Below are 12652 nucleotides of genomic sequence, written 5' to 3'. Positions count from 1 at the left end.
ACACTTACTGCGCTACCTACTTATTATCATATAATAAATCTGTATAAAAGGCTACAGCATTAGAATTGTTCGATTTTAATGTAGTCTATTGCTGGGTGCTTAACTCCTTTGAATTCAACTATCCTCTCGTTTTTTTTTTACTTTTTCTCGTCTCAAGATTGCTGTAGATACTAGAACCTAGTACAACTGCTTCGGTGTAGTTTCTTTCTGTAGATATTCTCCAGAAGTTCATGTATACCTCATATAAGTTCTTTTGAATCTATTAGAGATTATAATTTCAAAATAAACCTATTTTCAATTGCAATCGTGATTAGTTCTCATTAAAAATTGAAAATTAAAATAAAAATTAAAAATAGTAGAAAACAGAAATGCCGCAAGAAAATAGTCTCAAAACCATATTAGGAACGATATCACGCTTCATTTTACTGTTTTAGTAAAAATAGACTAAATTATTTATATTTCTTACTTTTAACTGAATTTTAAGTTTTTCAGTTAAATTAATTCTTACCCAAAAAGAGAATTGTGATATTGTACAGCAACTCGAAATCTGTCTCTTCTAATCAAAGGATCTTTCTCAGCTAATGCCTCAATGATTACATGCTTCACGTGTCTAATTCTTACAACAATGTGTTGGGTCGTTTCAAAAACTAGCCAAGCCATTAATCCGGCAACCATATATAAATGATGAACCTATTAAAATAACCAAAATTTAGTATTCAAAATTGATTAATACGGTACTTATTAATTTATTTTGTATACGTAATGAGATTTTCAGAAAAGTAAGACAAGTTACCTCGTGTGGAGTTGCTAGACCTCCATCGGGCGCCTCGCCAGGTGGTGAATAGGGGAACGCCTCCCATATATGGGTCTTACCCTAGAAATTAAATATCCAGGGTGGACCAAAACTAACACGCAGTGTTTGTGTCCAGAGGATCGGCTAAAATAGAAACCAGAGAAGGCAACCGGAAACCACTCTGGTAAATATTTCCCAAGAAAAACTACAATGAAAGTAAAAACAGAAACGGCCCCTAGTACCCGGCAGATCTTAGATGATCGAGGGGTACGAAGAATCCCTGGAAGGAATAGTTTAAATATTTTAAATACGAACTTTGATTGCAACATGGAACGTTAGAAGTCTGTTCTTAATGGGAAAATCCGCAAATGAATGCCATGAGATGGAACGTTTAGGAATAACAATATTGGGTTCGAGTGAAGTCAGATGGCCAGGTTCAGGTTATGTTAAAACTATAAACAAAACGTTTTATTGCTCTGGTAATAATGATCCGGTTCATCGTAACGGAGTTGGAGTAATTTTATAAGACAAATATAATAATAATATCACAATCTGTGTGCCATTTTCTCAACGACGCCTACTTGCCTACATGCTCCTACGGCCGAGAAACTTATGGAGCTAGAAGCGTGGTATGTTGAGGTAGAAAAACTTTGGGTAGAGGAAAGGTTTCTGGATTAATTGGAGACTTTTGACTTGGAGTAAGGAACAAAAGGGGAAAGAGAATGACCGAATTCTGCCAAAAACACAATATGGTAGCAACAAATATATGGTTTAAATTAAATCCTCGCAGATTATACACTTGGACCTCATCGCAACATAATGAAAACAGAGTAATTCGTAACCAAATAGATTGGTCAACAAAAGATAACACAACGCTATCATCAGTACAAAAATATATCCAGGAACTGACATCGATTCCGATCATAATCCTGTTGTTTTAAAAGTGCGGCCACCACAAGGCCATAAAAACAAAAGATTTTAATCAGATTAGATGTATCGGAGATGGAAATAATAAAATACTAGTTCACGAAAAGGATGTCAAAAAGAGATGTAAAAAGTACTTTGACAGTTTATTAAATAAAGAATTTGACAGAAAACCAGTTAAACAGACAGAGTTAAAGGAGACAGTACCAGCAATGGTTACCAAAATAACAAACGAGGAACTGATTCAAGCGCTTCAAAAAATAAAAAATGTAACGCAGTTGGACCAGATGATAATCCTGAGGAAGTACGGTCAGAATTGCGAGAGACAGGAACAAGTTGACCAACAGGTTTATTTAATAGACTTATGGAAGTGGAAAAAATGTCAGGCGAATGGAGAAGCAGTAAAGTAGAGAAGCAAATAAAAAAATACAGGAATAAAGAAAGGAGTCGCCGATAACTATGTGAAGATTGTAGGAGACATAAATGAGAGAGTAACAACTACTGTTAGGTCAAAAGTATAGGAGAGACTGATAAATTTCATGTGAAAGTAGGATTGCACCAAGGCCCAGAGCTTAGTTCTTATTTATTATCATTAGTGTTGACTCAGATAACAGCGAAACTATAGGGTAACATTCCCTGGTGCTTAATGTATTTTTTTGTCTACAGCTGATGATGTAGTGTTAATAGGAAGTACTGAAAGCGAATTAGAAAAAAAAACTGAAAAAGTGGAGACAAGCATTTCTGAAAAAAGGTTTAAAACTTAGTGGGACAAAAACATGTATGGAGTTACTACAAATTAAATGGTGTACCTTGTTAAATATACCCTAAGACTTACAACTAAACTTCTACAAGAACTAATCAATCAGAGAAGATAAGTTTAGCAGATGAACAACGGGGTTTTCGTACTGAAAGATCTTGTTCAGACGCAATATTCGCCATAAAGCAAATTACTGAGAAATAACTAGAGTATTATCAATTAGCCTATATTTGTCCACTGCTGAACGTAGGCCTCCCGTAAAATTGTCTACCTATTTCTATCTTGTGCTTCTTGCATCCAGTTTGTGGTGATGCGCTTGACATCCGTCCATCTAGTCGGTGGTCGCCCTCTGCTTCGATATGCCTCTTGCCTTGGTCGCCATTCCAGAATCTTTCTGGTCCATCTATCATCCGTTAATCTGGCAACATGTCCGGCCCAAGCCCATTTAGCCATGGCTATTTTTTCAACTGCATCTGTGACTCCTGTTCTTCTTATTTCTAGGTTTGGTACTTTATCTCTGATGGTAATACCTAATATTGATCTTTCCATAGCGCGTTGTGTAACTCTTATTTTATCTATTGTTCTTTTTGTCAGACTCAGTGTTTCTGCACCATATGTAAGAACCGGTAAAACGCACTGGTTAAAAACCTTTCTTTTTAAACAAACTGAGATAACAGACTTGAAAATGTTATTCAATCTACCAAAGGCAGTCCATGTGAGACCTATCCTTCTTTGTATTTCAGTTGTCTGATTATCTCGGCCTAAGCGAATCTCATACCCTAGATATTTGTAAGCTATTACTTGATCGATGCTATGGCTCTCAATCAGAATTTTACCGCTGACTACAAGGTTGGTCATAAATTTTGTCTTTGAGGTGTTAATTTTAAGACCAATTGTTTTTGACATAGAGCGTGTGCAGCATTTTTGTAGCTTTATCAACTTTATCAGATATTAAAACGATGTCATCGGCAAATCTTAGGTGGTTCAGATCTTCCCCATTTATATTAATTCCCATGTTATCCTCTCGTTCCATTTGCTTGAACATATATTCAAGAACAGCTGTAAACAATTTAGGGGAGATAGTATCACCCTGTCTAATTCCACATTCTATTCGAAACTTCTTGGTATCTTCATGAAAGCGGACACAAGCTGTACCAGTTTCGTAAATACTTTTAATCAATGCGATATATCGGTAGTCAATGCGGCAGTCAGCCAATGCTCGAAGCATTTTATGATGATCTATAGTATCAAACGCCTTTTCATAATCTACGAATATAAGAAATATAGGCTTGTTATACTCTGTACACTTTTCTATTGGTGTTTTTATAACTTGTAGATGCTCATTTGTTCCGTATCTGGAGCTAAAGCCAGCCTGTTCACAAGGTTGGTAACTATCCAGTTTGTTCACAAGCCGGTTTGTTATTATCTTCATGAATAGTTTGTATGTATGGGAGAGAAAACTAATAGGTCTGTAATTCTTTAGGTCTGAAATGTCACCTTTTTTGTGCATTATGGTTATTATTGCATTATGCCACTGGGAGGGGGTTACGCATCTTGTCAAACAAGTATTGAACATCTTTTTCAACACATTTACTAACGTTCCTCCTCCTTCTTTGATTTGTTCAATGACTATCCCATCTTCTCCAGGTGATTTATTGTTTTTCATCTCCGAGAGAGCTGATTTTAATTCCTCTGTTGTGATATCTGGAATGTCTTCTGAGCCTACATTTTGAACTTTTGGTATTTGATTTTGATCAGGATCTGGAAGTTCTTCTCGCTTATACAATTCTGAGTAAAAATCTTAAGCAATTTTTAAAATATCTTCTTTATTTGTTGTAGTTTCTCCTTTTTTATTTACAAGTTAACAAATATTTTTCGATCCTTCAGTCATTTGTCGGCGCAGAACTTTTAAACTTTTATTTTTATCAATGGCTTGAGTTATGTAATCAGTATTGTAATTTCTGACATCTTTTCGAATGGATTTTGTGATATCTTTGTTTAACTGTCTAAGTGTTATAAAATTATCTGTGTATTTGTCTTTCAATTTTCTTCTTTTGTTTATAAGATCTTTAGTAGCTTGAGTGAGTTTATCCATCTTGTTTTTTCCTTTTTCCTTATATTTTCTATGAGCGTTTCGAATCGCACTATTTATTCACATGTTTGTCACCTCTATATCTAATGCATTTTCATTTAGATGTTCTACTTCTTTCAGTTCTGAAGTTATGAGATTCTGATAAGCTACTCTATCTTCTATCGATTTCCATTTATTAGAATGCCTCTCTGTTATCATTGCTGTCCTCTCTCGTCTAATGTTAATCAATATTTTTGCTCTAACCAACCGATGGTCACTCCCAACAGTGATTTTATTAATTACTGTAACATCTTGGACAATATTTTTCTATTTGTGATGATGAAATCAATTTCGTTTTTTGTTATGCCATCTGGACTAGCCCACGTCCACTTACGTTGTTAGTTCTTTTTGAAAAATGTGTTCATCACATAGAGCTGATGATGCAACAAAAAATGTAGTAGCACACCTCCTCTATCATTTCGCTCACCGTATCCAAATGAGCCCATAGCCACTTCTGCGTTATCTTCTTTGAATCCAAGTTTAGCGTTAAAATCGCCCATTAAGATTAGGTGGTGGGTTTTATCTTTTTCTCTAGCTCTATTTATATCTTCATAAAAGTTTTCGATTTCTTCATCGCTATGGCTAGAGTATAATAGACTATAATATCTGTGTCTAATTGACTTGAAGAAAGCATCTGACAAAGTATGACTCAAAGATGTAATCAGAATGGGAAATAAAGAAGTAAAAATACTCTGTTAAGCAGACGACACTATATTGATAGAAGATAGTCTGCACAGACCAGTCCACAGATTTAACATAAGAGCAAAATATAATAATACGACGATATTACGACAATCTTAACACAAAAAACTAAAACAATAGTAATCAGTAAAGAACCGATCAGATTTAAAATAAAAATCGATGGCATTAGTATTAAACAAGTAATGGAAATAAAATACCTTGGAATTACACTATCCAGCTATGGAGACCTAGATAAAAAAGTAAGAGATCAAGTACAAAAAGCAAATAGACTGACAGGATGCCTTAATAACACTATGTGGCGAAATCGATATATTAACACTAAGATTAAGTCAAGAATTCATAAAGACAACACAAAGACTACTGGAAACAACAGTGATAACAGTACTGAGAAGAATTACAGGAAATACGCTAAAAGATCGAAAGAGGAGTGAACACATTAAAAGAAAATATAACGTGTATCAATAAATGGACACTAAACAGAAAAAAGAATGAAATAACCACATAAGCAGAATGGGGGAGACTCGTGTGGTTAATATAGCAAGAGATAAATCACCAATCTGTAGAAGAACTATCGGAAGACCGCACGAAAGATGAAGTCACAACCTTTCATAGAGGTAACAATCCGACAATGAACAAGCAGAATTACTTATAAAGAGAAAGAAGAAGACGAAGATAGAAGCGAGATAGTTAGCAATAAACATCAAATACACGGTTAAAATTGGACAAGAACAGGTCTAATATAAGAAGAAAAAGAAAAATTTTCATCAACATTTCAGTTCAACATTTCAGTCGTTATTTACATATGAGGTTATTCTTTGTATGTGGGTATATTTTATTTTATAAAAACCCTTAAAAGGGTAACATTACAAGCACGAACGTTTTCGGAACAACTGTTCCATCATCAGGTTAAAATGCAGGTTAACATGCCTGAGCCACCAAAATATTTGGGTAAAAACCCTTTAAATTGAAAAATGTTACCGAAGAATGTACATGATGTTTATAATATTATATGATGTTTAATATTTTAATTAGATTTTACTTCAGGTAACATACACCCATGCTTAAGTTATGGTATGTTACCTGAAGTAAAATCTAATTAAAATATTAAACATCATATAATATTATAAACATCATGTACATTCTTCGGTAACATTTTTCAATTTAAAGGGTTTTTACCCAAATATTTTGGTGGCTCAGGCATGTTAACCTGCATTTTAACCTGATGATGGAACAGTTGTTCCGAAAACGTTCGTGCTTGTAATGTTACCCTTTTAAGGGTTTTTATAAAATAAAATATACCCACATACAAAGAATAACCTCTTTTGTTATACGTGGTATACAGCCAGCTACAGGAATTATTTTCCTTGTGGAATTTACATATATCCCAATAATATTCTATATTACAACTTAATACTAATTTATCTACTTATTACTCAATCACATTAATCACATTTTATTCAAATCTAAAAATAAGTTTATATGGACTTTATTTCAACATGGTATGATGACATACAGTGGTGAAATTAATAAATTAATCACATGAATAAGAATTTAAACCTATACTTACTCCAAAAACCTGAAGAAGCATATAAATTTCCCTAGCAGGAAAGAAATCAATATTAAAAGGTGTCCATGTATATGTAAATAATCCACACACTTCTGTCATATTGCGAGCCTGGTTTTCTAGCTGGCAGGTTTCCTTCTTAAATAGATTCGAAGTAAAAATGATTATCCATATTAAAGACTCCAAGTAAACAAAATGCATTTTGGCATATTTATTAAAATCCGCGTTATCTCTATCAAAATCTATGGGTTTTCCGAATGTTTCAAAGTCAGACATATATGTATACATAGCTGATACTGACTTAATTTTAACAAGATAAGCCCATACCAAAGCGTACGTCGTGGTAAACGATACAGCATAATTAACATCAAGTTCAATACGATTATTTTCTTTACCTAAAATAATGCTTATATATAATATATGATAAGAAAGTTAGCTAAAGAAGATCAAAAATGGGGACTAATAATTAATACTGAAAAAAAAACAAATATTGCAGCATTGAAACAGGCACAGAAAACCTTGTACTAAATACCAACCAGGAGATAGGAAATGTTGATGAATAAAAATATCTAGAAACAACATTCAATCGAGAAAGAACATATAACCAAGAAATTAACACCAGAATTATACAAGCCAGAATAGCTATAGAGTGCCTTAACGGAGTTCTCTGGAACAAGAACATAATAACGAAGAGAAAGTTTAATATTTATGACATTCTCATAAAAAGTATGCTATTATGCGGATGTGGAACGTGACGATTAACAGAGAGAAACCGAAGAAAGATAGAATTGACGAAATTGGATGTAATAAGGCGAACACTAAGGATTTCAGAAGGAAGAGAATAAGATATGACGAAATCAGGGAACGCATGAGAATAGACGGTACAATAATGGATGGCAACAAAAGCAGCTCATATGGTACCGATATGTATAGCGAATGGAAAACACTAGACTAATGAAACAAGTACTCGCATGGACACTTACAGGACGAGAGAAGAGAAGAGAAGAGAACCGAGGAAAACATGGATGGAAGGAGTAAAAATTCAATGATCTTCAAAGAACTAAGGAAATAATGGAACAGCTGACAAGAATGGAAATTGGGCATCGAACAGCATTAAAAAAACGTTATAATGTAAGAGGAGAATAGTATTCATTTTCATATTGGAAAAATGTTGAGCTGAGGAAGTTTTACTGACAGAGCAATTAAGCTATCTCGCCCATAATACCATTCCGAAAATCTGAAAAAAGTTAAAGATATGTTAAGTTGAAGATAGAAAAAATAATTATCCACCAGAATTTTACAACTGTCTAATTAAACACAAAAGTTGTATTATCAAAAATCAATCTAATTCCGATACCAATTCAAAGCAGAACCAAACTATATATAGCAATAATAATAGTAATGTCACCGACTTAAACAAATATTTTTATTCTTACCATACATTAATGGTTTCTCCGAACAAATTCTGAAAATTTTGAGAAAATATGACATAAAGGTTGGACATAAATCGCCAAAAACACCCGGAAAATATTTTTCAAAATTTAAACCCAATGATACTAAAGATCAGTCGGATGTTGTTTATAAAGTAAATTGTTAACCTTGTAATTCAATATATATTGGGCAAACACATCAATATCTACACAGAAGGTTTGTTACACACAAATATAGTGTACAATCCAAAAAATTAAACACTACAGCTTTAGCTCTTTTCTAGAAAATAGTCATTCTTTTGATTTTGAAAATAGACTTTTATAAAAAGAACAGAACTACCACAAAAAATTGTATATTGAAGATGATTCACATACAAAAGAAAAACTTGTATCAATAGTAAGACCGATATAAACAGTGGCGAATCCAGAAATTTTTGTCAGGGGGTTGGTTCATTGGTCTTGAGGGTGATTTTGATACAGGATTTAAATTTTTGCACCTTTCAATGGCTGATCCCCAGAAATATTTTGTCGGGGAGGGGGGTCATGGATCTTGAGGGTGATTTTGATTTTTGATATAGAATTTAGATTTTTGCACCTTTACGATTGATATGATTTGTGCCTCATGTAAGGGAACCATTTTCTCGATAATTTTAAGCGATATATTAAACAAATGAGAAGTTATTAAAACCCAAATACCCTACGGGTGCAAAGAAGGGTACAACATTAAGGGATCTTAAACTTAAACAAAAAAAATAATTTAAACCCACATACTCTATGACAGTAAAATCAAGTGTACAAGACTATTAAACCAAAGGAAAGTTATTAAAATATAAATACTAAAAAATCAAGGACTGTCAATTTAAACTAGTTATTTTACAGACAATTAATTTAAACCCACCTATCCTATAGCTACAAAATCAAGAACAAACCAAGGATAAATACGTATAAACCAAAGTTAAGTAATTTAAATGTAATAACTCAATGTATGTGTAAACATTAATGAATGTATTTAACATTCCTAATAAACTCTATCTTATCGTTGGATATCCGATATCAATTTGTAAAAACATTCATTTATTCCTTATTGCTATACGGAGTGGAAATATGGACTCTCGGAATTACAAGTATGAGACGTACAGAAGCCTTTGAAATGTGTGTTTTTCGAAGAATGCTGAAGATTTCGTGGGCAGAGCACGTGACCAATAACGAGGTGCTGAGAAGAATGAGGACTGAGAGAGAACTCCTAAATATTGTAAACAATAGAAAAACGAGTTATCTAGGACATATTTACAGAGAAGAAAAATATAACTTTCTACGACTCATAATTGAAGGGAAAGTAGAAGGAAAAAAAAGTCCAGGAAGAAAAAAATGCTCTTGGCTAAAGAATGTAAGAGACTGGGCAGGCATGGACACACATTCGATACTAAGAACAGCTCAAGATAGAGAGCAATTTGCTGTAGTTATAGCCACCCTTCCGTAATGAAGAAGAAACCTTAAGAATAAGTGTAAACAGCATTTTATTTAAATTGATTTATTCAACAAAAACATAATATAATTAAGGAATAGTTATTTCTATAATTAGGCATATTATGCTATAAGTGAGTGAAATATTTTTTACTCGGTATTGAAATTTTTCTCACGAATTGTCAGCAACAGCCGGCAACGAGTGGTAAATAAAAGTTCAGTCATTAAAAATACTATAAGAATAAGATAAGTAAATATTATATAATTTTATAAAATGTATTCTTTTCGCCTATCTGATTTAGCAAATCGCTCTATGATTACATCAACACCTAGAGAAATTTCAGGATGCACATTGATGAGTGCTAAACCAGTTAACCTTTCCGCAGAAGTTCTATTTCTAAGCCAAGTCTTTAGACGCTTAAGCGTAGAACGCTCTGTTGTTGCTGCACTGATTGGCAGTGTAAATAATATTTGCAGAAATATTCTGACATTTGGATATATATGAATATCGCAGTTTTCTAATACTTCTAAAATACATACAGGAGGTTTTCCATTATTTTGCATGACTCTTTTCCACTTTTGAATCCACAGTGAAAACTCTTGTTCTACTGTGGAATATGCAGTAAGTAGTTGGTCCAATAATATCCTGGAAGGTGTCAACAATTTTTTTAATGCAACTTTATCTTCTGGTGTGTTATCAGTTTTAGGTAAAACAACTTGAAGGTTAAATATATTCATAACTTTCGGTGAAAGTCGTTGTTCTAAATCAGTAAGATATTGTCTAAAAGGGATAAATAAATAGATCTTCGGAAATATTCTTCGCAAGGGTTAGCAGATTGGTTTTGACGACAGGTTTGACGAGAAACTATACGAGGCATCTTCAATTCAATGTCTAGTTGTTCAGCTATTTGTTTACTTCATAGTAAAGTTTGTTAAAAACAGATTCAGCATTTGAACTTTTATTTTGAAGAATACATTTAGTGTCCTCTATGGCCCCAGTAGCCTACTTAAAATCTAATTTTGGTGACTGAAGAAGACAACTAAGTGATACAGTTGTACCTAAAAGATCACTAAGACAAACTACTCTTTCACAGTTTCACAAATACCTTGGACAGCAGCCTCCAGTTCCTTTATTTGTATTCACTAACGTATCAGACAGAGCAAATGCAACAACAATATTCACTTTGATATTTATTATAGATAAATTATAAAATGTAGCACACAGTCTCAACAATTATAATATATATTCAAATTTACAAACAACCAATTCGTAGACAAAACGGAAGATAAGAAATACCTAATAGAAAATAAAAATGTGCGGATTTCGTGCGAAAAATCATGTCATGTACATTGAATGAGCAATAATGTGTGGACGTTAATTCTATCTTATCGATAATCGAACGATTCTTTGGTACTCAAATGACGAATTGACAAAATTTGAAAATCGCGTAACTCTGAATTCGTGGAAGTCTTAGTCGAGATATTACTGTATTTAGAATTGTTAATTTTTTTAAAGAGCAATTTAAAAAGGCCTCCGTATAATTCTACACTTACCCCTATAATAAGTGAGTTTGAATCATTTCAACTCTTGACTTTCTGCTTATAGGGTTGATGGGTTTCAAATTATTTTTTTTATGATTATTTGATTGATATTTAATTTTGTTTTGGGGGTAGTCATGACCCCCGTAACCCCCCCCTCCTTGGATCCGCCACTGGATATAAAAGATCTGCCGAATATATCAGAACTTCATAAATTTAGTTGTTCGTAAATGCACCATTGGCAGATAATTTAAATATGACATTGATCCAGTCGTATTTCAAGAGTCAGCTATTTCAAGTGTCACCCAAAAAATTACAAGATTCTTTCAAATACATACAACATTTTCACAATACCTTCTTTAAACAAGCTGTAAATAATTTAATGTTCAGTTCGTCTAAGATCTGAACATACAACAATGCGAGTACATAGGTACATTATACTTACTTTGGATAGTCTTTACTAAATGTAAAATACTGCTGAGCAATGGCAAACAGGAAATAACAGAAATGAACAAAAATTTTAAAAAGAATCTGATACCAGGATCTAGTTCTTTGCCTTTCGGTGGAAATACCATGAAAGCCCGCATAATTTTTATTGTTACAGGCATACATATTATCGGTACTTTCTTGCCATTATTCTCGAGGATATTGGCCATCGTTAAATATTTTCAATAGTTGGACGAGATTTTATGGTACAATAGAAAAAGGTGTGTATTTATACACCTTTGATTTATTAAGTATAAATGAGATTTAAAACAAGTGTTAATCAAATTTGTAAGTAGGTACAATTATATTTTGTCTAGTATGCAATCATAGAAGTATAATAGTCCAGTGAGTAGTAGAGTGTCTACAACAAAAAATCGATTTTAAAGCTGACGTTTCATAGTTTTTTTGATGTCTGTCTATTATGAATTAATGAAAGAACATAATTATTTTACCTTTTTAATAAAGTTTCGGATACAATCTTCTTCAAATCTATACATCTTATCAGATGTGTCTTATCAGAGTGTTTGTAAATGTTGTGATTCTTCCAGGTATCGCATTGTACTTTTGAGGCTGTTTTTCCATCTGTCCCTATTTTAGGTCGTACGTACTGCATTTACGAAATTTGGGTTAGTAATTTTTCAACTGCATCAATCTATCAATAATCCAGAGAAATAAGCAAAATTTAAGCTTTCGTGTTCAGGATTTCACAAAAGCCAGACATTTGATGTTTGGCTTTTTTATTGTTTAACATTTTATCTGTTAAGAGATATCTCTTCTCTCATCAGTCCTATCTTTGGTCTCTGTATTCTGGTCTCTGTCTCTGGTCTCTGTCTCTGGTCTCTGCTCTCTATCTCTGGTCTCT

At 33.1% G+C, this 12652-nt stretch overlaps 1 protein-coding gene across 1 annotated transcript in view; it reads right to left on the bottom strand.

Moving 5' to 3' along the window:
• The window catches only part of LOC140443374 (uncharacterized), a 31687-nt gene extending 19720 nt beyond the window's left edge, over positions 1-11967 (bottom strand). The window contains exons 1-3 of the mRNA XM_072534605.1: positions 11750-11967; positions 6875-7266; positions 509-690 (exon numbers count right to left, since the gene is read on the bottom strand). Coding sequence (XP_072390706.1) covers positions 509-690; positions 6875-7266; positions 11750-11960 — 785 coding nt within the window. The 5' untranslated portion in view covers positions 11961-11967. The remainder of the gene's footprint in view (positions 1-508; positions 691-6874; positions 7267-11749) is intronic.
• Positions 11968-12652: the final 685 nt, after the last annotated feature.

Source organism: Diabrotica undecimpunctata, chromosome 6 (genome assembly GCF_040954645.1).
Source record: "Diabrotica undecimpunctata isolate CICGRU chromosome 6, icDiaUnde3, whole genome shotgun sequence".
Lineage (NCBI taxonomy): Eukaryota > Metazoa > Arthropoda > Insecta > Coleoptera > Chrysomelidae > Diabrotica > Diabrotica undecimpunctata.
The sequence above is the reverse complement of the archived record's forward strand: the minus strand, read 5'-3'. Positions and strand labels throughout refer to the sequence as shown.